Source organism: Anomalospiza imberbis, chromosome 26 (genome assembly GCF_031753505.1).
Source record: "Anomalospiza imberbis isolate Cuckoo-Finch-1a 21T00152 chromosome 26, ASM3175350v1, whole genome shotgun sequence".
Lineage (NCBI taxonomy): Eukaryota > Metazoa > Chordata > Aves > Passeriformes > Viduidae > Anomalospiza > Anomalospiza imberbis.
This window is the reverse complement of record NC_089706.1, coordinates 3,157,842-3,185,317: the sequence shown is the minus strand read 5'-3', so window position 1 is coordinate 3,185,317 and position 27,476 is coordinate 3,157,842. Positions and strand designations below refer to the sequence as shown.

The 27,476-nt window shown below is 56.2% G+C and overlaps 1 protein-coding gene across 1 annotated transcript; it reads right to left on the bottom strand.

Annotated features, from left to right (window-relative positions):
* Positions 1 to 91: 91 nt before the first annotated feature.
* On the bottom strand, positions 92 to 26,715 carry CNTN2 (contactin 2). The gene is made up of 23 exons (XM_068173244.1): positions 26,556 to 26,715; positions 17,103 to 17,206; positions 12,760 to 12,904; positions 11,914 to 12,089; positions 11,551 to 11,646; positions 11,038 to 11,247; positions 10,344 to 10,443; positions 9,909 to 10,084; positions 8,803 to 8,939; positions 8,188 to 8,317; positions 7,174 to 7,324; positions 6,781 to 6,908; positions 6,295 to 6,470; positions 5,427 to 5,547; positions 4,943 to 5,101; positions 4,676 to 4,825; positions 4,126 to 4,196; positions 3,066 to 3,300; positions 2,222 to 2,337; positions 1,700 to 1,886; positions 1,401 to 1,513; positions 1,147 to 1,315; positions 92 to 207 (listed from the first exon to the last, which is right to left on the bottom strand). The coding sequence occupies exons 2-23, from the start codon at positions 17,155 to 17,157 to the stop codon at positions 98 to 100; spliced, it is 3,111 nt and encodes a 1,036-aa protein (XP_068029345.1). The 5' UTR covers positions 17,158 to 17,206; positions 26,556 to 26,715; the 3' UTR covers positions 92 to 97.
* Positions 26,716 to 27,476: the final 761 nt, after the last annotated feature.

Genomic DNA, 27,476 nt, shown 5'->3' with positions numbered 1-27,476 from the left:
TTCCAACCACGTGGTCCAATCCTCTCCCCGAGGTGGGATTTGTGTTATTCCCATGGGATCGGGAGGAGCCATGTCCGGAGCCGCGTCCGGGGCGCGCTCAAAGCTCCAGGGATCTGATCAGGGCCACCAGCAGCAGGGAGTTGGTGGTGATGACCATGACATGTGGCGCTGGCCTCATCCCCGAGTCCTCCACCATCATGCTCGTCCCTGGGAAAACACGGAATAGGGATGGGGCTGTGGGGTGGCGCAGACACCACGGGGAACTTGAGGGAGGTTTTGTGGGTTTTTTTGTGTGTTTGACGATGGTAAAACTCCTGGGAATGCTGGGAACAGGAATTTGGGCACTGGGAATTCCCCCCTGGATTTAGGGAGTTTGCTGGAGCTGCAGCCCCACAGAGCTGGCATCTCACTCTTAGTGGAAAACTTGAATAGTTTTTAGCTCTTAACTCTTGGGAAGTTGGGTGTTGTGGGGTCTCGAGGCTGCAAATCCGAAAGTTGGGTCAGGCTGGACTGAATTTGGGAAGAGGAGTGGGGAGAAGGAGAGTCAGGAATTCCTATGAGTGAACAGCACAGGGGAACCAAGGGCTGATTCCAGGAAAAAACAATTCCAGAAAGGACCAATTTGAGTATCAGCCTAAAACACTGCGGGAGGATGTTCTCCCGTGGCCCTGGAAGGGAGAGTGGGATTTTAAAATACAATTTACTGGGATCGTGCTGTGGCCAGGATGGGAGGGGTGTGACTGAGCCCTCCTGCTGGGAAGGGAAGGACAGGAGGTGTCCGGTGGGTGAGCTCCAGGGCCTTGGAGAAACCTGGAAAGGAGAATTTGGGCATGGAGAGGGTGTGGTCAGGGAGCACAGGGGGTGGGTGTGGCCAGAGGAGTGGGTGTGGTCAGGGAATCACATGGATGGGTGTGGTCAGAGGCACACATTGGTGGGTGTGGTAGTGGAGTGGGTGTGTCTAGTGGAGTGGGTGTGGTCAGAGAGGCAGGTGTTGGCTGGAGGAGCACATGGATGGGTGTGGTCAGTGGATTGGGTGTGGCCAGAGGAGCACATGGATGGGTGTGGTCAGAGGGGCAGGTGTTGGCTGGAGGAGCACATGGAAGGGTGTGGTCAGTGGATTGGGTGTGGCCGGAGGAGCATGGGTACCGCTATTCCGGAGGATGTGAACTTCTGCCGGGGTCCCATCCCCACCAGGCCCGGTCACCCGGATCTGGACGAAGGCGTGAGTGAAATCCTCAGGGATGGGGATGTCGATCTGGCTCTTGCTGGCCAGGTACAGGGTGGGGGCCGAGTGGGAATCCTGCCTGTAGAGCATCTGTGGGAAGAGGGAATGCTGAGCTCCTGTTCCCTATGAGTTCCTTGGATCACGTCCAGGAGAAGCCCAGCCACGCTGGCCGTACCTTGTACCCCGTCACCGCCGACTCATCTGCCTTGGCCACCACGGGGTCCCACTTGATGCTGACTGTGGAGCCAGAAAAAGTCCAGGAGATGTTCCCAGGTGGCCTTTTTGGTGCTGAGGGACGCAAAACCAGACAGGGATTGGGTAAATGAGGGAGGAGAAAGCTGTGCTGGTCCCAGCCATCCCCTGAGCTGTCACCGCTGTGGGGCACCCAGAGGACATCAAACAAGAGCACCACGATCAAAGTCTGGGTGATCTGGGGGGATCCTGCGGAAAGCAGAGGGGTCAGGGCTCACTCACGAGGTCTCGTGGTGGTGACGTTGGTGGCGGGGCTGGGGGGGCCCGTCCCTGCCCGGTTGTAGGCTCGCACTGACACGTGGTAGTCGGTGTTGGGGTTCAGGCCGGTGACGTGAGCCGATGTCACCAGTCCCGCTGTCCTCACTCTGTCAGCCGCCTCCTCCTTGTCCCCGTCCTTCCAGTACCGGATCTGCATGGAAAAGGACAGGATAGGTTTAGGAAGGAGAGATCTGCAAATCCCAAGTCAGCCTGCCCTGAAGGGCCTTTGGGTGTTTGTTTCTGTGTACTTTGCTTTGTGTGTGCCCAGGAATGAGGCCACGGCTTCCTGGGAAATGCAGGCAGGAAAAATGGGATGATTCCCATTAATCTCTCCTGAGAGAGCAGTGCCAGCTCCATTAGAACCACGTGGTGAGAATTATCCCCCACCTCTGGAATCAAAATGCTGTTTCCTTTCACCTCACATAACCCGGGGGAATTTTTCTTGCTGGGCTCTCAGGGTCTCCCATTCCCATTGGAATCTCCTACCTCGTATCCCAAAAGCACTCCGGTCATTTCTCCCTGCTCCACAGGCTCCCAAGACACATCCATCTCCGAGGACAGGACCGACTTGGCAATGACCCTGTAGGGAGCCGCTTTGGGTTCTGAAAAACAGGAATAAAATCCTTCTCCTGACTTTGAACAAAAGGCTTTCCCGCAGCATCATCCCCTGGCAGACAGCTGGTGTTGTGTTACGGAGTGAGGGGAAGGGATTTAGGGACTTAGGAGGACAAGCAGGGCCACAGCTGTGAGCTCTGGGATCCGTGTCTGCCCCGAGGCTGTGGGGCAGCTCTGGGCTTAGGGAATCATCACTCTGAGAGTTTGGAGGAGTAGAGGAGCCAAAGGAACGTCCAAGCTCCTGGACGGACACAGATCTGCAGAGGTCTGGCTGAGGAAAGGCAGTGGGTTGGGCAAAACGGGGAATTCTGAGTCTGTGCATGGATCGTGGAATGGTTTCAGTGGAAGGGACTTCAAGGCTCATCCAGTGCTACCCCTGCCGTGGCAGGGACACTTTCCACTGTCCCAGGCTGCTCCAAGCACCGTCCAACCTGACCTTGGACACTCCCAGGGATCCAGGGGCAGCCGCAGCTACTCTGGGAATTCTATCCCAGCCCCTTTCCACCCTCTCAGGGAAAAATTCCATCCCAATATCCCATCCATCCCTGCCCTCTGGCAGTGGAAGCCATTCCCTGTGTCCTGTCTCTCCATCCCTTGTCCCCAGTCCCTCTCCAGCTCTCCTGGAGTCCCGTCAGGCCCTGGAAGAGGCTCTGAGCGATCCCTGGAGCCTCCTCCTCGCCAGGTGAGCACCCCCAGCTCTCCTGCTGCTCTTTACCTTCCTCTGCCGAGTACACGATGGCCGTGAGGCTCTCGGGGCCCTCCCCTTTCCTGTTGTAGGCCTTGATCTTCACCTCAAAGGGGGTGTAGGGCGCGATGCTCTCGTTGCGGTACACAAAGTGCAGCGACTCTGCGTGCGGCACCTGTGCCCTCAGCCAGGCCTGGCTGCCCTTCCTCCGGAAGGACACAATGTACCCAAAGCCATCCCCGTTCTGGTAGTCCCGCAGTGTCGGCTGGGAAGAGAGAGAGAGCCTTTGTCCGTCCAAACTGGGCTTTGGCTCATCCAAACTGGGACAGTGGTGCTGGTTTCCCAAAGGAAATGTGCACTTGGTCCATGCAAACCAGTCCTTGGCTCAATCCCGCATCCAAAGGTGTTGCAAAGCCCCAGCCAAGGGGGACTGGGACAGTGTCCAAACTGGGATGGTGGCACTGATTTCCTGAAGGAAATGTGCGCTTGTTCCATCCAAACCAGCCCTTGGCTCAACCCTGTGTCCAAACTGGGATGGTGGCGCTGATTTCCTGAAGGAAATGTGCACTTGTTCCATCCAAACCAGCCCTTGGCTCAACCCTGTGTTTTTTACTGGTCATTTTACTGGTTTTGTGTTACAGCTTGTAATTAGTCTTTGTACAGAGAACTCTCTGGTCACTTTGTTCATCTCTTGTAGACTCAGCTTTGGATTTTTTTGTCTTCGCTTTAAAGTTTAAGGGGCCTCTCTTATCTCTTTAGCTTGGAAATTTGCATTCTTTCTCTTTAGCTGAGGTAGGTTTTACAAGCGCAGTGGAGCTAGTAGACTAAAGAGTGTATTTTACTTATGCTAGCAAGTTACTAATAATTTAAAGAAGCACATTTCACTTAAATCTAAATAGATTTTTACCTTGTAAAATTTACCTTGTAAAATACCCTGTTTCACGCTGATTTCCCAAAGGAAATGTGCGCTTGTTCCATCCAAACCAGCCCTTGGCTCAACCCTGTGTCCAAACTGGGATGGCAGAGCTGATTTGCCCACCAAAAAATGCCACGTGGGTGCACCTTGGTGCTTTCCCTGTTCCCAACTCACCGTCCAGGTGATGATGAGTTCATTGGGAGCCCCTCCACCGCCGCCAAGCCCAGACGGTGCCACCGTCGGTGCTGTGAGGTCCCAAAAAAAAGCAGAGTTTGGGTTAAGGAGGTGGGAGCGATGGAGAGGAGCACGGTGTGACACCGGTGACACCAGGCGGGACAGCTCCCAGGAATGGACTGGGCTGTCTGGAATTCCAGCTTGTGCCTGACCAGGTGATTTAGGGGCATGGGACAAGGACTTGATGTCCGAGGGGACAAGGATGGAGCTCAAAAGCAGGGATGTGGAGGGGATTTTTTTTAGGAAGCTGGTTTGCATTTGGTGGATTGGGAGCGGTTCTCCTGCTGTTCTCCCATCCTTTCTGTCCAAGCAGCTGGACATGGAATGAACATTCCCAGCTGGATGTAGTGCTGGCATCTTTGACACAGAAATGGGCAAAAAGATGGAAAATCTTGTGGTGGCCACAGCTCTGGGAGCTCTCCAGGAGATGATTCATCCCTTGGGACCATCCTGGGCGGGGAGAGGGACCTGGGCTTGTCTCCACACCCACCTGCTTCCTTGGTGCGGATTTTGCTGGAGGGCAGACTGGGCTCCCCAATTCCCAGGATGTTGCTGGCCAAGACCCGGAACTCGTAATCCATCCAGGGGATGAGGTTCACCACCTGTGCTGTCTCTGCATTGCCCTCGATGTTTATGGGATCTGTAAAATCCAATAGCACCAGAGAGGAGGGAATAGAGCAAGGAGCAGCACGGAGCCAGGACTGGCTGGTGGCCGGTGGCCTCGGTGTGTCACCAGTGCCACCGTGGGGACACTCACTGGTGCGCATCTGCTTCCATTGGCTGGACAGGAGGGTCCGGGCCTCGATGAGGTACCTGGCGATGGGGCTGTGGTTGTCAAAGCCACGGCTCCAACTCAGCTGGACGCTGGTGTCACCGATGTCCCTCACCACCACCCCCCCGGGTGGGCCTGGAGGTCCTGGGGGGATGGGAAATGTGTCACTGACATGGAAGATCTGGAGATTTATCACTCTGTGCATTGTGCAAGTCCTAAATTCACACTGGGCCTTTCTTTTCTGGAAGCTGGGAAGCCTCACTGAGAGCTTTAGCCTCTGGAAAAGCTCCTAAGCCTGGTTGGAAAAGACCTCTGAGATGATCAAACCCAAGTTTTAGGTCAAAATAAAACCCATCACGGCTGTATCACGGAATTATTTGGTGTGTGGTAGTTACAGAGCAGCTGATGGCATGTGCCATGTCATTGCTCTGGGTTTGCCAGGAGAAGGAAACATCCCACAGGGAATTACCTCTGACGGTGAGCGTGGCTGACTCGGACGCACTGTCCACCACGGTCTGGGCCGTGCAGGTGTAACGCCCCGAGTGCCGCAGCTGCGCATTGGAGATGCTGAGGTCCCCGATGGCCTCCTTCTGCAGGGCAACGGGAGAACACGGTGGGGACAGCACCAGAAGGTGACCAGTCACTAGCCAGAATTCAGTGTGGGTTGGGTTTGGGTGGTTGGGTTGTGGTGGAGGTGGAGAGGAGGGAGATGGGAAAAGATTCGCCCATGGGTGATGGCGCTGGATGGATCCAGGATGGATCCAGTGCTGGCCAAGGCCAAGGCTGTGCTGGGTCTGCTTGGCTTGGGATGGAGATCAATGAGTGATCAATGAGTGACCATTGAGTGACCAATGAGAGGCAAGTGAGTGATCACTGCTTGATCATTGAGTGATCATTGAGTGACCATTGAAGGATCATTGAGTGATCATTGAGTGATCATTAAGTGGTCATTGAGTGGTCATTGAGTGATCAGTGAGTGGTCATTGATTGATCATTGAGGGATCACTGAGTGATCTCTGCCTGCCTTTATCCACAGGCCTTTCCCTTTCTCCTCCAGTTTAGGAGGGGAGTGATCATGGAATCATGGAATGGTTTGAATTGGGAAGGATCTTAAAGCCCATCCCATTCCACCCCAGCCATGGCCAGGGACATCTTCTACTGTCCCAGGCTGCTCCAAGCACCATCCAACACGGCCTTGGACACTTCCAGGGATGTGGAATTCACAACCACTCTGGGCAAAGTGACAGAGCGGCTTTGGTGGCCACAAACACACAAACAACAAGCATGGAATTAATTTTCCGCCCTTTTGGATGGGCCGGAATTCCCTATGGACTCACTGCGCTGGCTCGCCGGTAGTGCCCCTCGGACTTGTCAAAGTCGATGGGGAAATCATCCAGGGACCAGGTGAAGGTGAGATCCATGGTGGGGTCGTGGGACGCGTGGCACTGCAGGGTGAGGTTCTCGCCCACGTTGATGTCGGCGCTCGATGGTGCCAGCGTGATCTTGGTGGCATCTGCAGGCAACGAGTGGGAAGGATCGTTAGTAGCCAACGTCCCCATCCCAGTATCCAAACCATCCCTTCCCGCTCCTCATCCCTCTCCAACAGCTGGAGCTTCACAGGAGGAAGAGGAAGGATTAGGAAATGGAAACACTTTGCTCAAGGGCTGTTTGTTGGTGGGTCAGGCAGAAGTTTTGCTGCTCCAACTGAAATCACTTTGATTCCCTGATTACTCTGTTTTTTGGGAATATAAGGAAAGGAGAAACATCACATTAATAATTCTTAGCAGTTTCTTGCTTGATTGACCCCAAATGAACATCCCTACCTCGGACAGAGAGGATTCCAGTGCTGTTGGCTTTGCCCATGAAGTTCTCGGCAAAGCAGGTGTATTTTCCCTCATCGGATTTGCTGATGTTCTGCAGGATCAAGGTCCCATCCGCTGTAATCGTCACCCTGCAAAGGCAGAGGAGCCACACAAAGGAATGTTAAAAGATCCGCTCCTGCTGGACATCTGGGAATTTCCACTGATTTTGAAGAAACCGGGCACAAAATCAGGCAGAAAATATCATGTAGGAGTTTGCTAAAGAAGAAATTAGAGGACTAAGAAAATTCAGGGATGCAGCAGCACATTTGGATCATCAAGTCCAGTCTTCTGGTGAAAAAAAAAAAAAGTATTTTAGCTACGTTTTCTAGGTGGAAGCTGGCTCTGTGCTGCTACCTGCTACTGTTGACCAGGAGTTCTGTCCCTTTGGTCCAGAGCACGGTGGCTTTTGGTGCTGCTCGTGGTTGGCATGGGATGATGACCTTCCCACTCCGGGCTGCCGGGATCAGGCGCTTCACCGGGTTTAGTCTAAAATCTGGAGCTAAGGCTACAGGGATAAAAAAAGAGGATTAAGGCACGATTAGAAACGCTGCCCTGGGGGGGAATTTCAGCGCAGTGCGAGTGGGAATTGATTTGTTGTTGGATGGCTCGGTAAGAGAAGCGAGGCAGAGCCTGGAGAGCGGGAGAAGGGAGGAATTCCTCGGCTGCCGGGTGGATCCTGATGCCTGCCAGGCAGGAATTAGGTGGCACACGAGTGGGACGGAGTGATGGGAATGACCCTAACAAGTGCAAGGTCTTTGAGAGACACAACAACAGCTGCTTTGGAACATGTCAAGGATAATCTCTTCAATATCCTGACCAACGCAGACATCCAGCTTGCCTGAAACTCCTCCTGGAATTGCAGATGGAGTCAGGATTTACCTGTTGGCCTCGGTGTGTTAATGTTGAGCAGTTGGTGCTCAGGGCCTTTAATTTATCTTTGGCATCTCCACGAGGAGATGAACTTTTGGACTAAGGTGGAACAAGTTTGGCAGCAGTTCAGCTCCAGTCACCATCCATCAAACCAGGTGGAATGGAGGCTAAACTCTTTTTTTTTGGACCTCTTTCCTCCAAAAGAGAGGAATTTGTAGTGGAAGAGAGGTCATAGTGCTGCTGCTGGGTGTCTTGTACACTTCCTGTGGCTAAACGGAGTTTTTTGTCCACTTTCACACAGAATTTACACAGGATTTAGAATTTCAAGGCTTGTACAGCGTCTTGTTGAACCAGAAACAATTTCAGTGTTGAGCAAAGCAGGTTTTGCCCGCTCTTATCTCATTGTGACATCACAATGTCAGGATCACATCAGGATATTAGGAAGAGATTTTTCCAGTGTCCCATTGGAACCCAGAGCTCTGGGAAAGGAGGAATTACCTTGCACTGTTAATTCAGCACTTGCATAAACTGTGCCATGCTTGTTCTCAGCCACACACTGATACATGCCAGAGTCCTCCAGGACTAGCTTGGAAAATCTCAGCTCTCCACCGCTCACTTCGATGCGGTTCTGTGCAAACAAGAGGATGAACCCATTAGATGAGAAAAACAACAACAACAAAAAAAAAAATGGAACTCAGTCCTCGGCTGGGTCAGGGTTGAGTTTTGTCACAGACTCCTCGGGGTGGCCTGGTTTTCCATGGGGGAAAACGCAGGATTTGTTTTTGTGTCTGTGCGGTCACTCCCCCGTGTCACCGTGCTCTGTTTACCGAGACACCTGAGCAGCAACGTGCAGGTGACACCAGGACACCAGGACAGGCATGAGGCGCTGTTTGTCCTCCCTGCTGGCCGGCTGTGAGTCCCTGCAGCTGCACGAAGCAATGGCTGGGATGGCAGCGCCAGGAGAGGGGATTTGGGGATGGTGCCATCGCTTCACAGCCCGATGGGGGCACATGGAGGAGGGATGCAGGGTGAGAACCAAGGCGGGGATGCAGGAGCGAGGCAGGAGGAGGGGCTGGGGCTGGAGGAGCGGGATCAGAGCTGGCTGGGGGGTACCTGGGATGTCAGGGGCTGCCCATCCCGCAGCCACCGCACCGTGGGCCGGGGCTTGCCCGAGGCCACGCAGCTCCAGCGAAGGTCAGACCCGATGTCGGCCTCCGTGTCTGAGATCACGTCCAGCCATTCGGGCTGGGCTGCAGGGGACAAGAGAGAGAGGGCAGAGCCAAGGAGCTCAGTTGAGAGGTGGCGGTGCCAGGCTGGCAGAAGGATGTCCCTGTGCCAGCGCTGCCGGCACAGTCGTTGGCACAGCGGGATCTGCCACAGGAGCAGCCCCGGCCTTTTGTGCAGTGAGAGGCATGGCCGGGTCCTGCTGCTCTAGGGAGGAATCCAGGGCTGAGGAATTGGTTTCTCTTCTTAAGAGTAGATTCAACCATTCTTGAACCATCAAATCATGGAATGGTTTGGGTTGGAAAGAAACTTCAAGGTCTGTCAGTGCCACCCCCTGCCATGGGCAGGAACACCTTCCACCATCCCAGGTTGCTCCAAGTCCTGTCCAGCCGGGCCTGAAACACTTCCAGGGATGGAGAAGCCACAGCCCCTGTGCCACCATCCTCATCCACCCTGTGCCAGGGCCTTAGCACTCTGACAGTAAACACTTTTTTCCTGATATCTCCTCTGAACCGTCCCTCTCTCAGCTTCGGGCCATTCCTGAACTTCAGGAAGAACTGGAATCAGGATGATGTAACCAGGTTAAGTTTTTTAGCTTGACTAGATCTGCTCAATAGCCTGGATCATTACCCCTGGTGGAAGCTCCTCAGGCTTGGAGAGGATCTTGAGCGCGAGCCAGGTTTGATTTTTATCACTCTCCTTCCTTCCCTGGTTCCCTGATGTTTGCTGTGATGATGGACACATGTTTGTGTCCCCTTGGAAGAAGGACACGTGTTGAATGTGTTCCCTGGGTGAAGGACACGTGTTTGGATGAAGGACATGTTTTTGTATGTGTCCTCTTGGATGAAGGACACATTTTGGAACGTGTCCCCTTGGATAAGGGACATGTTTGGATGCGACCCCTTGGATAAGGGATGAGTTTGGGTGTGTCCCCTTGGATAAGGGACGAGTTTGGGTGTGTCCCCTTGGATAAGGGATGAGTTTGGATGCATTACCGTGGATGATGATGCGGCCCTGGTGGGTGTCCCTCCCTTTGGCGTTTTCTGCCTCACACTCGTACGTCCCCTCATCCTCAAATCCAGCGTGCTGGATCTGCAGCAGGGGCTCACTGCCAATCCACTTGGAGGACTGCGGCCCATCAAGCTTCCTCCACTTGATCTGGGGCACGGGGCTGTGGAAAAGGTGATCCGGTGAATCCGGGCTGAGCTCAGTCCCTGCGTCGCCACCCCGGTCCTGTCCCGCTGTGCCTTGGCTTTGGCCAGGTCCTCCCTTTCCCTATTTCCTTCCATCTCTGGTCTTCCATTGGAGGTGTGGAAGTTCTGCTGTTCCCTCCCCATTCCGATCCCCGTCCTGATCCCCATCCCGAGATGGAGTGCACTCATCCCCATCCTGAGATGGAGTGCATCCCGAGAGTGTGGAGCTGCACTCACTTTCCAAAGGCGAAGCACTCCAGGGTCACCACCTGCCCGGTCAGAGCGTAGGTGTCGGCAGGGAACCTGGCCTTGATGCTGGGTGGGAACTGCCTGGCATCTGCCACGGGGAAAACAGCGCTCAGGGGACCTGGGTGACACCAAAATGCCACCCAGGGGGTCCCAAAGGGCAGAGGGACCCATGAGGTGACTTCCCAACCCCTTTGTGTGTTTGGGTGAGGGGGCAGAGGTTCCATTTTCTTTCTCAGACAGCTCTTGCTGAAGTCTCTAAAAATCTCTTTTATAACATCTCAGGGCTCCGCAATTCCCAAGAATCCCAGAATCCTGGAATGATTTGGGTTGGAAGGCCCTTAAAGCCCATCCAGTCCCACCCGTGCCATGGACAGGGACACTTTGCACTATCCCAGGTTGCTCCAATCCATGTCCATCCAGGCCTTCCTCCTGTTTTATTCCCTTTTCCCTGTTCCAGAATTATCCTTTAAAAATAGAGAAACACCATGGATGGAGTGGAAACAGGGAATCTTGGAGAGAGAGCTGCTTCCCTCCCACCCTAGCCCATCCATGTTTTTGAAGCTCTTAAGAGAGGCTGGAGGGTGATTTGGGCGCTGTGGGGCCCAAATGCTTTGTGGGGGTTTGTTAATTTGGATTTTTCCCATAAGAATTGGCGTTTTTGGGACAATCCAAGAGCACTGACCCTCTGCAGCCAGACTGAGGCGAGAGAACTTGCTGAAGACACTCTTGGTGATGAAGTCGATGTGGCTCGTGGCAAAGCAGGAGTAGTTGCCCAGGTCCGAGGCCTCCGTCTTGGCAATGTAAAGGTTGCCCGTGGTCTGGGAGATGAAACGTCTTCCGTCGGCCGGGATGAAATTGGGGAACTCATTCAGGAGCCACCGGTAGGATAAACCTGGGGGGAAAAGGAAAGGAATAAACTGGACAGGTTTGTCCTCCCAGGTGGGATGGACCCAGTGGGATTCCAGGCTGAAATTGGTCTTTCCATGGGAGGAAAAGGGAATTGACTGCGCTGGTTGTTGTGTCCTCCCAGGTGGGATGGACCCAGTGGAATTCCCGGCTGGAATTGGTCCTTGCATGGACACTCCAAGTCCTGCCTCTGCTTTGTTGCACTACAAACTCTGAATTAACCCCAAATTTACTTCCATGAAGTTCCCAGAAAGTCTGGGAACCCTGTGCTCTGATGTGTCCCCCTTACCTGGGTAGTGGGGCGGGGGGCTGCAGGTGAACATCACCCCCCAGCCCTCGGTGATCTTCACAGGGTCCCGCTCTTCTGCCGAGAATTCCTGCAAAACTGAACAGACAGAGTGAAACCTGGACAGAAAAATACAGCTGGAGGAACCTCTGCGCTTTCTCTGCCCCTCCTCGGGTGGGTTTGTGCAGAATGAGATCCAAAAATATTGTTAGCTTTCTCCATAATACTCCAAATTTCTATGGAAGAGCGATTTCTCCGTGGGGTGATGTGTTGGAGAGATTCTCTCCAGCCTTTTCCCAGGCAGGCTCAGTTTAAGCCCAGCCTAACTGGGGTTGTGTTTAGTTTACCTGGCCGTGCCAAACTTACAGCCAAAGCGGAGCGAGGCTTCCCTGCTCACCACGGTGCCCTTGGAATTGGATGCCACGCACTGGTAGGAGCCGGAATCCTTGGCTTTCACAGGGTTGCTGATCACCAAATCCCCGGCCACCAGCCTGTAGCGGGAATCCGGCTCCAGCTTCAGCTCCGTGCCATTCATCTTCCACCTGCCAGAAGAAACGGAGCAGGGACAGGGATAAATGCTCACGGCCACGCTTATGGGGCTGGGCCTGGTGGATTTTCAGCTGGAGTGGATTTGAATCTGAGCTGTGCCCCAGGAGGGGTGGAACATCTCAGAATTGAGGGATTGCTGAGTTTGGGAAATCCCTCTGGGATCATCGAGTCCAAGCTGTGCCCGATCCCCACCCTGAGCACTCAGTGCCACCTCCAGGTGACACCTCCAGGGATGGGCACTCCAAACCCCCCTGGGCAACCCCTTCCAGCCCTTTCCATGAGGAAATTCCTGCTGGTGTCCAACCTGAGCCTCCCCAGCACAGCCTGACGCCGTTCCCTCTCCTCCTGTCCCTGTTCCCTGGGATAAGATCCCAAATACCCCCCGGCTGTTCCCTCCTGGCAGGGAGTTGTGCAGAGCCAGAAATTCCCCCTGAGCCTCCTTTTCTCCAGGCTGAGCCCCTTCCTCAGCTCCCTCAGGATTCTCCAAACCCTTCCCAGCTCCCTCAGGACTCTCCAAACCCTTTCCCAGCTCCCTCAGCTCCTCACAGGACAAGGAATCTCATTCCCAAGTCAATAATTTTCCATCTATAGAAGTGGAGGGGAGGAAGCAGAATTCTGGATGTTTCTCTCCCGTTCCAGGTGCAGAGGGAGCCCTGAGCTCACCTGTAGGTGGCGGGAGGATTGGCCCGTGCTCGGCAGGCCAGGGTGACCTTTTCTTCTGCCGAGCCCTCAGGGAAGAGGGTGTGGGACGGCTGCTCCTCGAACACCGGCCCGTAGCTCCTCGTGCCGCTCTGGGCTTGGCACCAAACTGCGGGAGAGGGGAAAACCTGCTCAGCTCCGCTTGGCTTTTCCTAAAAAATCCTCCTTTTCAGTTTTGTAGGGCATCCCCAGCAGCGAGGAGGAGAGAAGGAGCAATGTGAGAACCGCACCCCATCTGTCAGCACAGCCCGGGCCTGGCTGTGGGAACACAAGCTGCCACTCCCGCCGAGCATCCGATACCATTCCCGCCCTTCCAGAGGGACCAGCGTCCCTGGGGACACGTGGAGGAAGGAGCAGGGACCTCCTGGAACACCACAAGTGGAGCTGGGAATGACCCCTTGTCCCTGAGGTTCTTCCTCTGCCTGCACGGACTTTGCCTTGCTCGTTCTTCCGAAATACTTTCCAGGGGGAGGGAGGAGAGGGGACAGCCGGGATCTTCATGGCTCTGGACGCACCTGGCAGGTCCCCTCTGTCCCTGCAGCTCCACTGGCTCCTGACACCTCAAACCAGTTTGTTGCTGGTGTGGAAACCAGAGCAAACCAGTACACACCAGTACAAACCATTCTGTTCCGTGGCTGGGATGAGCCTGAAGGGCTTTTGGGGTGTTCAGAGTCAGAATTGTCTCTGGTTTTGAAAATGGGGGGAGCAAGAGGGACAAAGGCCCCACCTGCCTGATCCACACCATGCCTGGGCCACCCTTTGGGGACAACGTGCCACCGGGAAGTGCCAGCTGCCTTCGTGTCTCAGAATTCCAAATTCCAGCAGATCCCCCCTCACACAGGGGAATCCCAGAACCCCAGACTGGTTTGGGTTGGAAAAACCTTAAAGCTCATCCCATTCCATCCCTGCTTGAGCTGGGACAGCTCCCACAGCCCGGGGTGTTCTCTGGAAGGAATACTGCGAGCCAGAGCCAGGCAGAATCTGCCTGGAAATCTCTTTCTTGCAGGAACAGCCGGTGGGATAATTGCCAGCACGTCTGTCCTGGCTGTCCCCGTCCCCCTGGAGACGCCTGGCCCTTATCAGGGAAGGAGCCACCAGCACTGATAAGCTCCGAGCTGCTTGCCCAGCTCCGGGATCCTTCCCTGCTCTGTAATTGAATTAATGAGTGTCTGCAACCCACTGTGCCAACGCCAATCTGTCTCCTTCCCCCCCTGCCCAGCAGGGCCGCTCCTAAATGAAGCAATTCCCGGGACAGGATGTTTTATGGAAGAGTCACTTCCAGCCAGGAACAGCCTGGGATCAGTGGGGGCGGCCCTTGACCTGCAGCTCCCAGGGTTTGCCTCGCGTTCTGGCTGCTCCGGGAGGAGCCTGGGATGGGATGGGATGGGATGGGATGGGATGGGATGGGATGGGATGGGATGGGATGGGATGGGATGGGAGAGGGTTGGTAATTGGCTCTGGGCTGGGAGCAGCTGCTCCCCGTGTCCCTGCTCCAGGCAATTATCCCGGCTCCGCAAGGATGAGCTCGCGGGATGGTCCCTGGTGCCATGTGGGGAGAGGCGCCGAGCAGGGATTTTTGGAATGAAGGAAAAGCAGCGGGTTTGGGGTTGTTTCCCCTCCCAGCCAGCGATGTTTTCCTTCTAGGATGGTTCTGCTCCTAAAGGAAAAGCTGGGAATCTTCTCCCGTTTGGGTCAGTGCTGAGGAAGTCCCAGCTGGAATAAACTCTGCTGACCGGGGGTGGGGAAACGATAATGAGTTAATGGGGGATTAATGAGAAAGAATTAATTGAGTGCTGATAGATGAGTTAATTGTGCTCTGATAGATGGCGGTGACAGGATCCAGGCCGAACAGCTTTAATTTTGAGATTAATTAGGGAGCATAAGGTAAATAACTTCTATTTATTTAACAAATAAAATATCTATTGGTACCACTCCCATCCCTGCCCTTCCCCATGGGATTTTTTATTCCAATCAAGCCAAATCAGGCTCATCCTCCCTCCTGATCCCACCTGGAGCCTGTGTCCCTCTGCTGTCCCTTTGTCCCTGCCAAGGTCATGGCTGCCAGTGCCAGGCATCGATTTTCCCACTTGGAATCGATGCCAGGGGTTCAGGTGAATTTTAATCCACACTTCCAAGGTGCTGGGGTTTAAATGCTTGGATTTCGCCCATTAAACAAATCAGGGGTTAATTAAGGCAGTAATTAAACAGTTAATGAGGTGGGGATAAAGTTAAAATTAAGAACTGCTAAATCCCAGAACTTCTGAGACTGATCTGGGCCCATTCTGCCACCCCAGAATTCCCAATTTTTAATGTTGCCAATGCAGGATCTGTCCTGGAGCTCTGGCATTTGGAAAACAGGGAGTAGACAGGCACAAAATAAAAGTTTTTAAGCTGAATTTCAAAGGAGCGGAGTGACCTGCTGGGAATTTTCCATGTTCCATCCAGCTGGGAGAGCTGGGACGACGGGAAAAACCCCACCATACCTCTGGAATAACCTTCAGTATCAGGGAAAATGATAACTAGCCCCAAAATCATGAGAAACAGGTGAAAGCAGAACACCTGAAAATGAAGATTTGGAGAAGCAGCTGCAGGGAGGTGACTCCAAAGCCTCCCTTTTGGCTTATTTTTTAGGATATTTTTAGGAATTTGCTGAGAGCCAGGCCTGGAAAGCCCAGGTGTGCAGGAGTCTGCACTTTGTGCTGAGCCCAGGAACGGATGAATTTCCTCGGTGGAATGTTTTCCAAGCTGAATTCCTTTTTCTGAGGACATCCAGAGCACGGCCCTGGAGCTCCTGGATCACAGAGGGGAGCTGGGCAATAAATTGGTTTTACAGGAGTTTTATGCCCAGAATCCAACTGGATTTTGTTGGGGGGGGGGTGGGGGTGGGGGTATTTTTGAGGATCAGCTCTCTGAGGAACCAAGGCTTTATTTTGGGATGTTTTTAACGAGCAGCTTTCTGTGGAACAAAGGGTCAGGGCTTGGATTCCCAGGTTTTCCAGAGGTTTTCCCAACTGAACAAAGGCTGGGGAAAGTTTGGGACTTTAGAGTGGTCTCTGTGCACTTCAGAAGCTTTAAATATTTAAATCCCCCTCCAGACTTGGAGGTTTTGGCTCTTTTCCCACTCCATAACATTTCCTTGAGCCTCGCCCATCGCTTCCATCCTTTTGTCCTGATCCCTCCTCATATTCCCAGGATTTCCCCCTGTCCCAGCTGCCTTCAGAGCTCTGTGGCACCACCACCCAAAGGTCAATGAAAATCACCCTCCCAGGCTTCCCAGGACGCGATTTTTGGGGGGTTTTCCTGAGCTCAGGTGGTTGATGGGAGACCCCAAGTCCAGCTCCATGGCCACTCCGGGGTCAGGCTGATTTCCAAGCGGGATAATTGCCTCTGGATCCAGGGCTCCCCCCTGCCTGGGCCTCCTCGGGGATGCAGAGAACATTAAAAGGTAATTAGATATTTATGAGGATGGGCCAGCAGGCTCTGCCCGGGGTGATGGATTGGCTGGAGGATATTATCCAGTCTCAGCTGGAGAGGAAATGTCTCCCTGCGGAAAAGGGACCTGCAGGGAGCAGCCTGAGCCTCCCTGAGATCCAGGGATGGGCTCTGAGGTCTGGAAATGGTCCCCTAAACCCAGAAATCATCCCCTAAATCCAGAAATAGTCCCCTAAGTCCAGGGATGGGCCCTGAGGGCTGGAAATGGTCCCCAAAATCCGGAAATGGTCCTTGAGATCCAGACCTTCTCTCTGAGATCCAGGGATGGGCCCTGAGGTCTGAAAATGATCCCCAAAATCCAGAAATCATCCCCTAAATCTAGAAATGGTTCCTGACATCCAGAAATGTCCCTGAGATCTGGAATTTCTCCCTGAGATGTGGAAATGGTCCCTAAGATCCAGAAATTCTCCCTGAGATCCAGAAATGGTCAATGAGATCTGGAAATCATCCCTGAAATCCAGAAATCCTCCCTGGCATCCAGAAATGCTCCCTCAGGAGCAGGGGGACCTTTTCAGGGTATGGCCAGCAAGGAATCCCTGGAAGAAGCAGGATGGGGAGTGGACTGGATCCCACTGGCAGGAGGAAATTCCTGCAACGCCTCCCTAAATCTGAGTTTAGAAAGGGGAAATTGTGTCAAACATTCCCGGCCCAGAGGGATGTTGGGAATAGCACAGACAGGGAACAGCCCATCCCAAACCACTCGGGGATTTGGGATTCAGCAGCGCCGCATCCCACGGGCAGGAGATTCCCGGTGAATCCCGGGGGATGTCCCGCCTCCGCCAGCCCGTCCCGCCGCTCCCACGGGAATCTCTTACCCAGGAAGGTGCCGACGGCCAGGGAAGTGCGGATGAATCCGGCGGTGCCGCCCATCCTGCGCCGGGTCCTGCGGAGCCTCTACGGGCGCGTGGGGACGGCGGCCCTGGGGGGAACACACAGCGGGGTCTGTGGGACTGCAGTTCCAGAGGATCTCGAGTCTGGGGTCAGCGGGGCCCTTCCAGCCCCAGATGTTCCATGGGGCTGCAATTCCAGAGGATCTCGAGTCTGGGGTCAGCGGGGCCCTTCCAGCCCCGGATATTCCATGGGGCTGCAGTTCCAGAGGCTCCACAGTCCAGCTGTGCCTTCCCGCTGGCCACCAGCCCGAGCGAGAGTCACTCCAGGGCAGAATTCCAGCGGTGCCCGGAGGAGCAGGAGCTGCTGAAGGAGCTCTTTTTGTCCCCATGGGAAGGGACAATCAGGGAGAGGAATTGTTGTCCCTCCTCCTTTGCTATTTCCCATTCTTCCCCCCTCCTCCATAAACTCTCCAAGCGTTTTTGGTGGAAAACACCAAGGCGAAAGCACACCGGGTATTGGTGGGGAGTGAGAAGGGAGGAATAATTTGGGGTTTTGTGAAAATAATGAAGATATCGGGAAGGAATTCTTGGCTAGAGAGGATTGGGATGCCCTGGGACAGAATTCTCCATCCCTGGAAGAGTCCCAGGCCGGGTTGGATGGGGCTTGGAGCAGCCCAGGATAAAGGAAGGGGTCCCTGCCCATGGCAGGGGTGACACTGGATTGGCTTTAAGGTCCCTCCCAACAAAAATCACTCCAGGATTTGGGGATTCTGTGACAAAGGAATCTTTAACTGAAACTCTTTAAGTGCTGGGGCATTTCCTCATGGCCTTCCCAGTCTCTTCCACAGCCTCCTGTGATCCCAAAAGATTCCCGAAAAATCAACCCTCAACCAAACCCTGAGCTCTTTCTGCAGCCCCACCCCCAGCACCTCTTCCCACGGAACTCCAGCAGGGATTTTGGTCTGCTTTCTCCCTCTTTGTTAACAAACCCTTTGGAAATGGCTCACGGAGCGCTCCCCGAGCCCGGCAGGGCCTCATTTCCCGCTGCCCTCCCCAGAACGCCCCGGCGAGGAGCTGAAGATGCTGCCAAGAGCTCCCGGGCCGCTCCTGCTGCTCATCCCCCCTGCTCCAGCTGGTGCTGCTTCCACTCCTGTCCCTGCCCATCTGTCCGCCCCCGAGCCCCTCGGAGCAGGGATTAGCCCATCCCGGGGGATGCTCTGCCCCTTCCCAACCCCCCCTCATTACCGGCAGCACCTGAGCAAACAGCGGAGCCCAGCCTGGCTTCCCGACCCCTCCGGGCGGCGGAAACCAGCCGGGCTCTTTGTGTCCTCGCCCAGAGAGAGGGGGTTGCTACCAGCACCCCAAAATCCTGGGAGTTTGTTTTGTCTGGGTCCGAGGGCTGGATCCCAGCGCCGGGAGCAGAGCCCAGCCCGGAGAGCCGGGCAGGGGACACGGGGAGGGGACAGAGAGGGGACAGAGAGGGGACTGGCAGGAGGGGACAAAGAGGGGACAGAGAGGGGACTGACAGGAGGGGACAGAGAGGGGGCAGAGGGGGGGCAGACAGGGGACAGGCAGGAGAGGACAGAGAGGGGGCAGCCGCCCTCAGCCCTGCTGGGATTTTGTTCCCTGACAGACCCCAAAATAAAGCGGGAGCTTCATGATCCCGCCCGGCCGGGGAGGGAGGAATCGCTGCCAGAGGGAGGTGGCAGCTCCAGGTGGGAGAGGCACGAGCTGCAGTAGGGACAGGGAATTTGGGGACGGAGAGCAGCGGGGCGGGAGGTGTTCCCACGCAGAAGCCGCTCATTCCAGCAGCCCTGGAGTGGCTCGGTCACATGGAGTCACTTGATGTCACCGAGAATCCTGCCCCAAACAGCGTCCCGAGCCCACGGCCCTGCAGCCAACACTGTCCCTTTGTTCCCATGGCCTGTCCCTCCGCCCTGGGGACAAGGGACAGCTTTGAGCCGGGCGCGCTGTGGGGTTGCAGGAGATGCCAGCCCTGCGCTAATTAATGAGATGACTTTTCCAAATCTCCGCAGTTCCCTTGCTCCGGGGATTGGGAGAGGCGGGAGCAGCGGAGCTGTTCCTGCACCAGCGGCTGCAAATTAAACTCAGGGACTTTTTGCTCCGGCGCTTCCAGCCCCGTTTCCCGAGCCTGAATCCTCTGCTGAGCCCCGGCAGCTGCCCGGGAAGGCTCCGGCTGCAGCTTTGCTTTCTTTGTTCCCTCTCCCCCTCACACTTTGAAAACAAACAGGAAAGAGAGGGGCAAAGCTGGATTTTGTTGTTTTTCGTGAAATTCTGGACTGGTTTGGGTGGGAAGGGACCTTAAATCCCATCCCACCCCCTGCCATAGGCAGAGGCATCTTTCACTATCCCAGGTGGCTCCAACCTGGCCTTGGACATCTCCAGGGATGGGGCAGCCACAGCTTCTCTGGGAATTCCATCCCAGCCAGGAATTCCTCCCAGTATCCCATCTAAACCCACTCCCTGTCAGCTTCCATAAGGAGCAGGCAGCGGGAGGAGGTTCGGGGTTGGGCCCATCCTCCCTCCCAGGGGTGAGGGCTCCTTGGGGCAGCTCTGAAATCCAGGGAATATCTCTGACATTCCCTGGATTTATCCAACTCCAAGCTCCTGATCCTGGATCCAATCCCCAGCTGTGGATTTTGGATCCAACCCTCAGCCTCTGATCCTGGATCCAACCCCCAGCTCCTGATCCTGGATCCAACCCTGAGCTGTGGATCCTGGACCTGACCCCCAGCTCCTCCAAAGCTCGGGAACATTCTGCACTGGATATTGAGCCCTGCTCTCATCCCTAATTAGGGAAGGGCCACAGGGAGCAGTTTTTCCCCTGTTCCCGGGGTATTTTGACAGCCACCCGAGAGCCTGCTGGTGTCCTGGGAGGGGATCTGTCACCGCCGCTAATGGAGGCTGTCATCGATACCTCCGGGAGAGCTCCACACGATCCCTTCCCTCCGGAGCCGCGGTTGGGAGCGATCCGGGAGCATGGAGGCAGAGTCAGAGAGCTCAGGGAGGTTTGGAGAGGGGCTGGGAGAGGAGGAACTGCCTGGACCAGCACCCCCAGCTCTGACTGCGGAGCTGCATCCTCTGGAGGACGATTCCAGTGGGATTTTGGGGAGGTCAGGGGTGGATTTTGGCAGGAGGTGCCACGTCCGGCGCTATCCATTACCGGGATAAATCAGTGTAATTCCATCTCCTGCACTCAGCCAGCAGAGGAGCATTTGGGATTAAGTGGGGCAGCTCCTTCTGCCGCAGCATTCCCCAGGGAAGGATCGCTCCGGAGCGGGGCCAGGCTGGATTTCCTCCTGTGCCTCTTTTATTCGGGATCGTGGCTAAAGCTGGAAAGGGCAGGCGTGTGATGTTCCCTGGATTCTGACTCTCAGAACCTTCCCAAGGTTGAGGACATCGTGTCCGTCCCGGCACAGCGTGGCTGGGGAGGGACAAACGGATGCATTGTCACGGGTTTGTCCTCCTGGAAATCAGGGATGGATTGAGAGGAAAACTCTGGGTTCAGCCCCTCTCAGAGCTTTTCTGGGCTCTGATCTGTCGGCGGCTCCAGGTCCTGCAGGAATTCTGGGACACTCCAAACCCATCCTGAGCAAGGAAGACTCCAAATGAGGACCAGAAGAGGGGCTTGGGGTTGTGGGGTGGAGTTCTGTCACCCCAAACAGACCCCAAACTGCAGTTTGGGGGTCCCTGCTCTGGTAGGGCTCAGGACCCCATGCCAGGGGTGCTGTGGGCACTGCTCCTGTCCCCAGCCACAAGATGTGTCCCCAAAACGCTTCTGGAGGGTCCCACATCCCTCTGTCCTGTTCAGGTGGGTTTGGATCACCCTTGGAGCGGTGGAAAAATCCCAAAGGTTCTTCCTGTGCCTGGATCTCTTCGGCTCTGCCAGGTGAGGATGAGGAGCAGCAGGAGCCACAAACAGCACCCTCCTGTCCCTGTCCTCGTCCCTGTCCCTGTCCCACTGTGTCACCCCCTCCCAGGGCAGAGCCCACGGGGTCACATCCCCCTGTCCTGGGCTCGCTGCTCCCTGTGCTCACCCCGAGAGCCGGGCAGGGGACAGAGAGAGGGGACAGAGAGGGGACAGAGGGGACAGGCAGGAGGGGACACAGAGAGGACTGGCAGGACGGGACAAAGAGGGTACAGAGGGACGGGACAGAGGGGACAGAAAGGGGACAGGCAGGAGGGGACAGAAAGGGGACAGTGGGAAGGGACAGACGGGACAGGCAGGAGGGGACAGAAAGGGGACAGGCAGGAGGGGACAGAAAGGGGACAGGCAGGAGGGGACAGGCAGGAGGGGACAGGCAGGAGGGGACAGAAAGGGGACAGGCAGGAGGGGACAGGCAGGAGGGGACAGAAAGGGGACAGGCAGGAGGGGACAGAAAGGGGACAGTGGGAAGGGACAGACAGGGGACAGGCAGGAGGGGACAGACAGGGGACAGGCAGGAGGGGACAGAAAGGGGACAGTGGGAAGGGACAGAAAGGGAACTGGCAGGAGGGGTCTGTCCCCGGCTGGGAGCACGGCGGAGCCCAGGCTGCGGGAGCAGATGGCGTTCCCAGCCCCGGCTCCTCCCCTGCTGCGGCCGGAGCCGGGATCTGCTCCAATCCCCACGGATCCGTCACTTCCCGAGGCGCCGGGGATGGGCTCTGTCCCGCCTGTGCCCTGAAGGGACAGCCCTGGAAAGGGACATCGTGCCCAGGCTGGGTGGGTGTGCACGGGGGTCTCCACTCTGCCTGTTCCCGCTGCTCCAAATTTTCCCGGTTTTCCCAATTTTCCCGCTGTTCTCGCTGTTCCAAGCTCGGAGGCCGCTGCCACTTTGGGGTGCCCCGTCCCAGCCGAGCTGTGGCCTTTGTGTCCCTGTCCTTCTCCACCAACTTCTGGAATATTTGGAATTTTCGGGAGGAAATGGAAGAGCAGAATTCCCCTCCAGGGGTGGGCGCCACCCAAACTGCTCTGCTGCGGCTGGGATAAAATCAGTCTGATTTTTTTTGATATTTCTAGGGTTTTAGTTGGAATGGGACTGGGGATTTTTGGCTCTGGTCCTTTGGGATGCGATTCTGTGACCATGGGATGGGATGGGATGGGATGGGATGGGATGGGACGAGCCAGATGCTCTCACACTGCACCAGCCCCTTGTCTGCACTGCCGGGTCATTCACTGATGATTTTAACTGATAATTTAAAACCGATCATTTAAAATCAATCCTTTAAAATCGATAATCGTTAATGTATTTAATTGGAACAGAACGGGCTTGAGAAGGCTCAATAGCCGAGGTTTGGCTCCTTCTGTTCCCGGCTCTGATGAGATCCCAGCAGGATCTCCGGCCGCTCCCTCTTTCCCTGCTCTCGCTTTTCCCGAATAATTGGCCGCAGCCCCGCGGGTCGCAGCTCCGCGCTGTCCCCGGGGCTCAGGGGAGTTTCCTTTCCAAGCAAACTCTGCCTTTGTGCGGGAGACAAAGCCGGGAGGTGCCTTTGGCCCCGGACATGGAAAGGGGAGTGGGCGGGGTGGGCTTGGGGGGAAAATCGAATTGTGGGGGAAAAAAAATAAATATTTTATCATGAGTGGGACTTTCCTGCTCTGGGCAGAGTGAATTTTTCATCTGAGCTTTGCAGTGAGCGCGTTTCCATTTAAAAATTATTATTATTATTATTATTATTATTATTATTATTATTTTCATTTTCATTTTCATTTTCTTATTTTATTTTATATTTTATTTTAATTATATTTTAATTATCTTTTCCCTCTCCGAACAAGCCCGTTCCCACCTCTCTCCTCGGTGCCTCTCGGAGGTTATGGGATTCCAACCTGAGCTATGCAAATATCCCTTGAAAAATTCCCAGGGGTTTGGAGCTGGAGCTCCTGGGGGTTCCGGGCTTGGGCCACCTCCGGTGGGATCTCGGGACCCCGGGGTGGCTCAGCCCTGAGCCAAAGCCTTGGGACAGGGGACAAAGCCAAGGGCACCAGCGGAAAGAGCCGGGAGATTTTTCCATGGATCTCCAGCCCCCAGGGATGGGGGAATTTTGGATCGGGAAGGGAATTCCACCCAGGCTAGGCACGGGCCTGGTGTTAAGCCAGGCTGCCGCTCTAAACTCCCCCTCCAGACTCGAGCTCCAAGGCAAAGCTCAGCCCAGAGCAGCCGGAAAGAGGCTGGAAGTCTGGAAATCCACCCAGGAGTGATTCCAGCGGGAATTCGGGAGGTGATACCGGCCCCAAATCCTGGTTAGTGCCTGTTAAAGTCACAGATATTCCCACAGGCACATTCCCGGTGCTGCCAACCCCTCTCGGGAAATGTTCCCTTTTCCCGGGAAATGTTCCTTCTTCCCGGGAAATCCCGGCTGCTCCTGCGGGATCGCCCGGGAAGAGGCGCTGGGCCGGGTGGGATTTCAGGCAGCGAGGACAGAGCTGAGCCCCCCTCCCCAGAATAAACTCCCCATTCCCCCTTCCCACCGCCCTCTCCAGGCCTGGATCAGCTCCGCGGAGCTCAGCCTAAAGCCGGGACTATCCCGGGCTCCGCCCGCGCTGCCGGTGGCGTCAGAGCGGCGGCGCTTTGATGTGGCTCAGGTATAAATAACTCCCACCTGCTCCAGCCCCTCCCCGCCGCTGGAAGCGCTCCTGGGAGTCGGGAACAACAAGCGGGGAGCTCGGGAAACCTCCTGGAGAAGGGGTTGGAAAGGGGAGCCCCGATCCAACAGCAAGAATCTTCCCAAGGTTTTGGGTTTTGGGGATCCCTGCCTGGCTCCAGGGATCTTCCCCAGCCTCCCGGAGCTCCTCAGCCCTCCCAGTGCACCGCTGGGTGCTTGTACTGGTCGTACTGGGGTGGGGCAGCAGCGCCGAGAGGACGCTGGGGTTAAAAATCGCCCCTCAGGGGAAGCTGCAGCTGCTCCCCGCGGTGGTGCCGGCTTTGTTTTGCTCCTTGGGATGCTCCAGACCCGTGTCCAACCTTCTCTCCCGCCCCTGGGTTTGTTGTTCGGGCTCCAAACATTCCCAGCCTTGTTGGGGATCAGCACTAAACAGATTTTCCTGGTCCCCCCTGGGTTTTTTTTTTTGTTTGTTTGTTTGTTTTTTTGGTTTTTTTTTTGGCTCTGCGGGCTGTCCAGTAGATAATAAATGTCCTAATTTAGGGTCAGGGCTGCTGGGCAGGGCTGGGGCTGGGATTGACGGCCGGCTCCGGCTGGGAATGTCCCTCGTGCTCCCTGGGACGCCTCCCTTGGATCATCCCAGACGGATCCTGGATTTTACAACGGGACCGGGGGTGTTTGTCATGGAAAATCAGAGATTTTGCGTTCAGGGAAAGCATTTTGTGCAGCTGGAGAACCGCGTTGAACAAATCCGTGAGAGATGGGGAAAACCTCACCCAAACTCCCTGAAAATCCCACCCAAACTCCCTGAAACCCCATCCCGAGCTCCTTGAAAACCCCACCCAATCTCCCTGAGACCCCCATTCCTAACTCCCTAAAACCCCATCCCAAACTCCCTGTAAATCCCATCCCGAGCTCCCCGAGACCCCATCCCGAGCTCCGGGCGGCTCCGGGAGCCAGCCCCGATCCCGGGAACGCGGCTGAGGCGGGGGCAGCTCCCGGAGCTGCCGGGAGATCCCCGGAGGTGCGAGGAGCTCCAGGTGGCTGCGGGGGCTCTCGCCGTGCCCAGCGCTGCCACCCTCGCCCTCTGGGCGTGGTGGCACTGCCAGCGACAGGGGCGCAGTGCCACGGCGGGAGAAACCCCGCGAGGGCTCAGCCTCTCCTCAGGTATTTCATGGATAATTTGGATTTTGGGCATTTCCAGCGCACCTGTAACAGCTTTAAGGTGGGCTCAGCTCCACGTGGGTTCCCATTTTTCCATGGGAAAAATTCCCATTTTTCCGTGGGAAAGATTCCCATTTTTTCCATAATGTGGACATTTCATGTGCTGTGGGAAATCCTAACAGCACGGTTTGGGTTTTCTGCCCTTTATGGTTTATTTGTGGCAAATCCGCGGAGAAAATCCTAACCCAGACCATCAAATCCTCTGCGAATATTCCAAAGGGATAAAAGTGGCCGCTCAGTTTTGGAGGAATTAATCAGGGGATGGAGAGGAGCGTTGGGAACCCTTTGTCTCACTCTACCTGAGCCCAAGTGCAGCTGGGCTGGACAGGACCCCTCCATCTCCCGTTTTCTGGAGTTTTTGGGAATTCTGAGCCACCCCTTGGAAAGCTCAGTTATTTCTGGAAAGTTTGGGATCCTCTGTTGAGCAAAGCAAGAGGTTTTTGGGGTTGTGCCGCTGTGCTAAATCCCAAATACACAGCCTGGAGAGGTTCATTTCTTGATCCTAAATCTCCTGCGAGAACACCTGCTCCAGCTTTGCACCCTCAGAATTCCTCCTGGATCTGCCTGGGAGGAGCAGGGCCGAGCTCGGGCTCTGGGAAAGCCTCGGGATTTCTCGCAGCTCCGGGATGCAGAGGCTGCTGCCTCCCATCCTCACAGCAACCGGTGTTTCCCGGGAGAGACGCGATCTCCCGGGAATCCGCCCCGGTCCAGCCGCGGGAATAACGCTGGGGGCTGCTGGGAGTCGGGGCCAGCCCGGGGGAGTTTTGGGGTCAGCGTGGGTGGGGTGAGGACAGAACTCAGGGGGTTTGAAGACACGAGAAGGAGCCGCAGGAAGCCTCCCCAGCTTTTATCCCCCTGGGAATGGGAGCAGAGGGGTGCCCTGATTGTGGGGTGCCCCCCATGCCCACGGGAGAGCGGATCCGCGGCTTTGCACAGCCCCGAGTGCCCGTGGCACAGCCCCAGACACACAAATCCTCCCGGAGCACCCCCAAATCTGCCGTGGGAGCACCCCTGGGATCTGCCCTCAGGAAGGTGAACTGGGACACCACGGCGTTCCCGCTGCTCCCTCCCTGGCGAGGAGACTCTGGGGCTGCTCAGGGCGCTGCCAGCTCCTTCTGGGGGTGCTGAAGTAGTTTTGGGCAGCAGAAGCCCCTGCGGATCCCCCCCAACACGCTGGAGATGCCCGACCCCCCCAGCCCGCTCCCGAAGTGCCTCGGGCCGGAACGCGCCGGGAAAAAAACCTCGCGACAATCGCTGAGAACCGAAATATTCCCCCCCCCCCTTTTTTTTTTTTCCCCCCGTAAGAGACATTTCTGCTGACAGCCGCCCTGACCTCGGCCACGCAGCGCTGCCACAAGTGCCACCGCCGCGGCCGCCCCTGCTCCCAACTCCACCCCCGGCTCCTCTCCGGAACGCCCAAATCACCCCCGGCTGCTTCCCCGGGCCCGGAACGTCCAAACCACCCCCGGCTGCTGTCCCCGGCCCCCGGAGCCCAGCGGGACCCCTCGGCGTCCCCCCGGCCGGAGCGGAGGCACCGCGAGGTGGGAGCGATGCCCTGATCCACCCGCTGCCCTCTCCACCCCTCCGGGATGCAGCAGAGCGGCACAAAGCGCTTACCTGCGGCGGGAGGGCTGCGTGGGCATCAGCCGGGGGCCCGCGGGGCCTGGCGGCTGCCGGGGGCTGGGCTGCGAGGCGGCGTTCGCCTGGTGGCTGGCCGAGGGTGGATGTGTGTGCCCAAAGCCACTGCAGCATCTCTGCATTAGGATGTGCTCCTCCCTCTCCTCCCTCCTTGCGTGCGCGCTGCCTCGCTCGCTGCCAACCACCACGCCGCTCCCTGGAGACGGGGAATTGTTGGGTTTTTTAATTTTTTTTTTTTCCTCCCCCCCCCCCCCTCCCCGGCTTTTACCTCGCGCAAGGAGCAGGCGGGCAGGCAGAGCTGCTCGGGCATCATCATCATCATCATCATCATGATGCATAATTCATCCCGCAGCCTCTCCCCCCGGCACAGCCCCCTCGGGGCCGGAGCAGGTGTGGGGCGGGGGGGATTGGAGGGGTCGGAGCCCCTCGCTGTGGGGTGGGAGCAGCCCCAGGGCCCTCCATCCCTGTGTGGGTCCGGGTGTGTGCACCCCCCTTGCCTAAATATATCCATGATTACACAATCGATCCATAATTACACAATCTACCCGTGGGTACCCGGGGGTTTCTGGGTCTGTAGACAGCCAGGGGTGGGATTCGCGCCTAGGAAATCGCTCCACGGCCGAATTTTGGGATGCTCCGGCTGGCGTGGGTGGTCCCCAACCCTCCGCGAGGCGAGGACGGGGATTCCTCACAGTGACGGAGCGGGGGTGACAGCGTGGTCACCTTTGGGTTATCCTCGGGTTTTCGGGGGTGCCCGAGCCTCCTTTGGCCGTGGCTGTCCCCGAGGGGCTCAGGTTTGCCCCGGGGGGCTCCCCCAGCGCCTTTCTCGGGACGATCCGCAGCTCCCGGCTGTTGTCGGGCCGCCGAGGATCTCCGTGCCGGTGGAGCGACGCGAGGGGA

Excerpts from the sequence above, each read along its gene's own strand:
- CNTN2 (XM_068173244.1), bottom strand. The coding sequence starts at position 17,157 with ATGGGCGGCACCGCCGGATTCATCCGCACTTCCCTGGCCGTCGGCACC. Across the intron at positions 4,826-4,942 it reads ATGGAAGCAGATGCGCACCA|ATCCCATAAACATCGAGGGC; the intron begins GTGAGTGTCCCC and ends TGGATTTTACAG. Across the intron at positions 3,301-4,125 it reads AACTCATCATCACCTGGACG|CCGACACTGCGGGACTACCA; the intron begins GTGAGTTGGGAA and ends CTCTCTTCCCAG.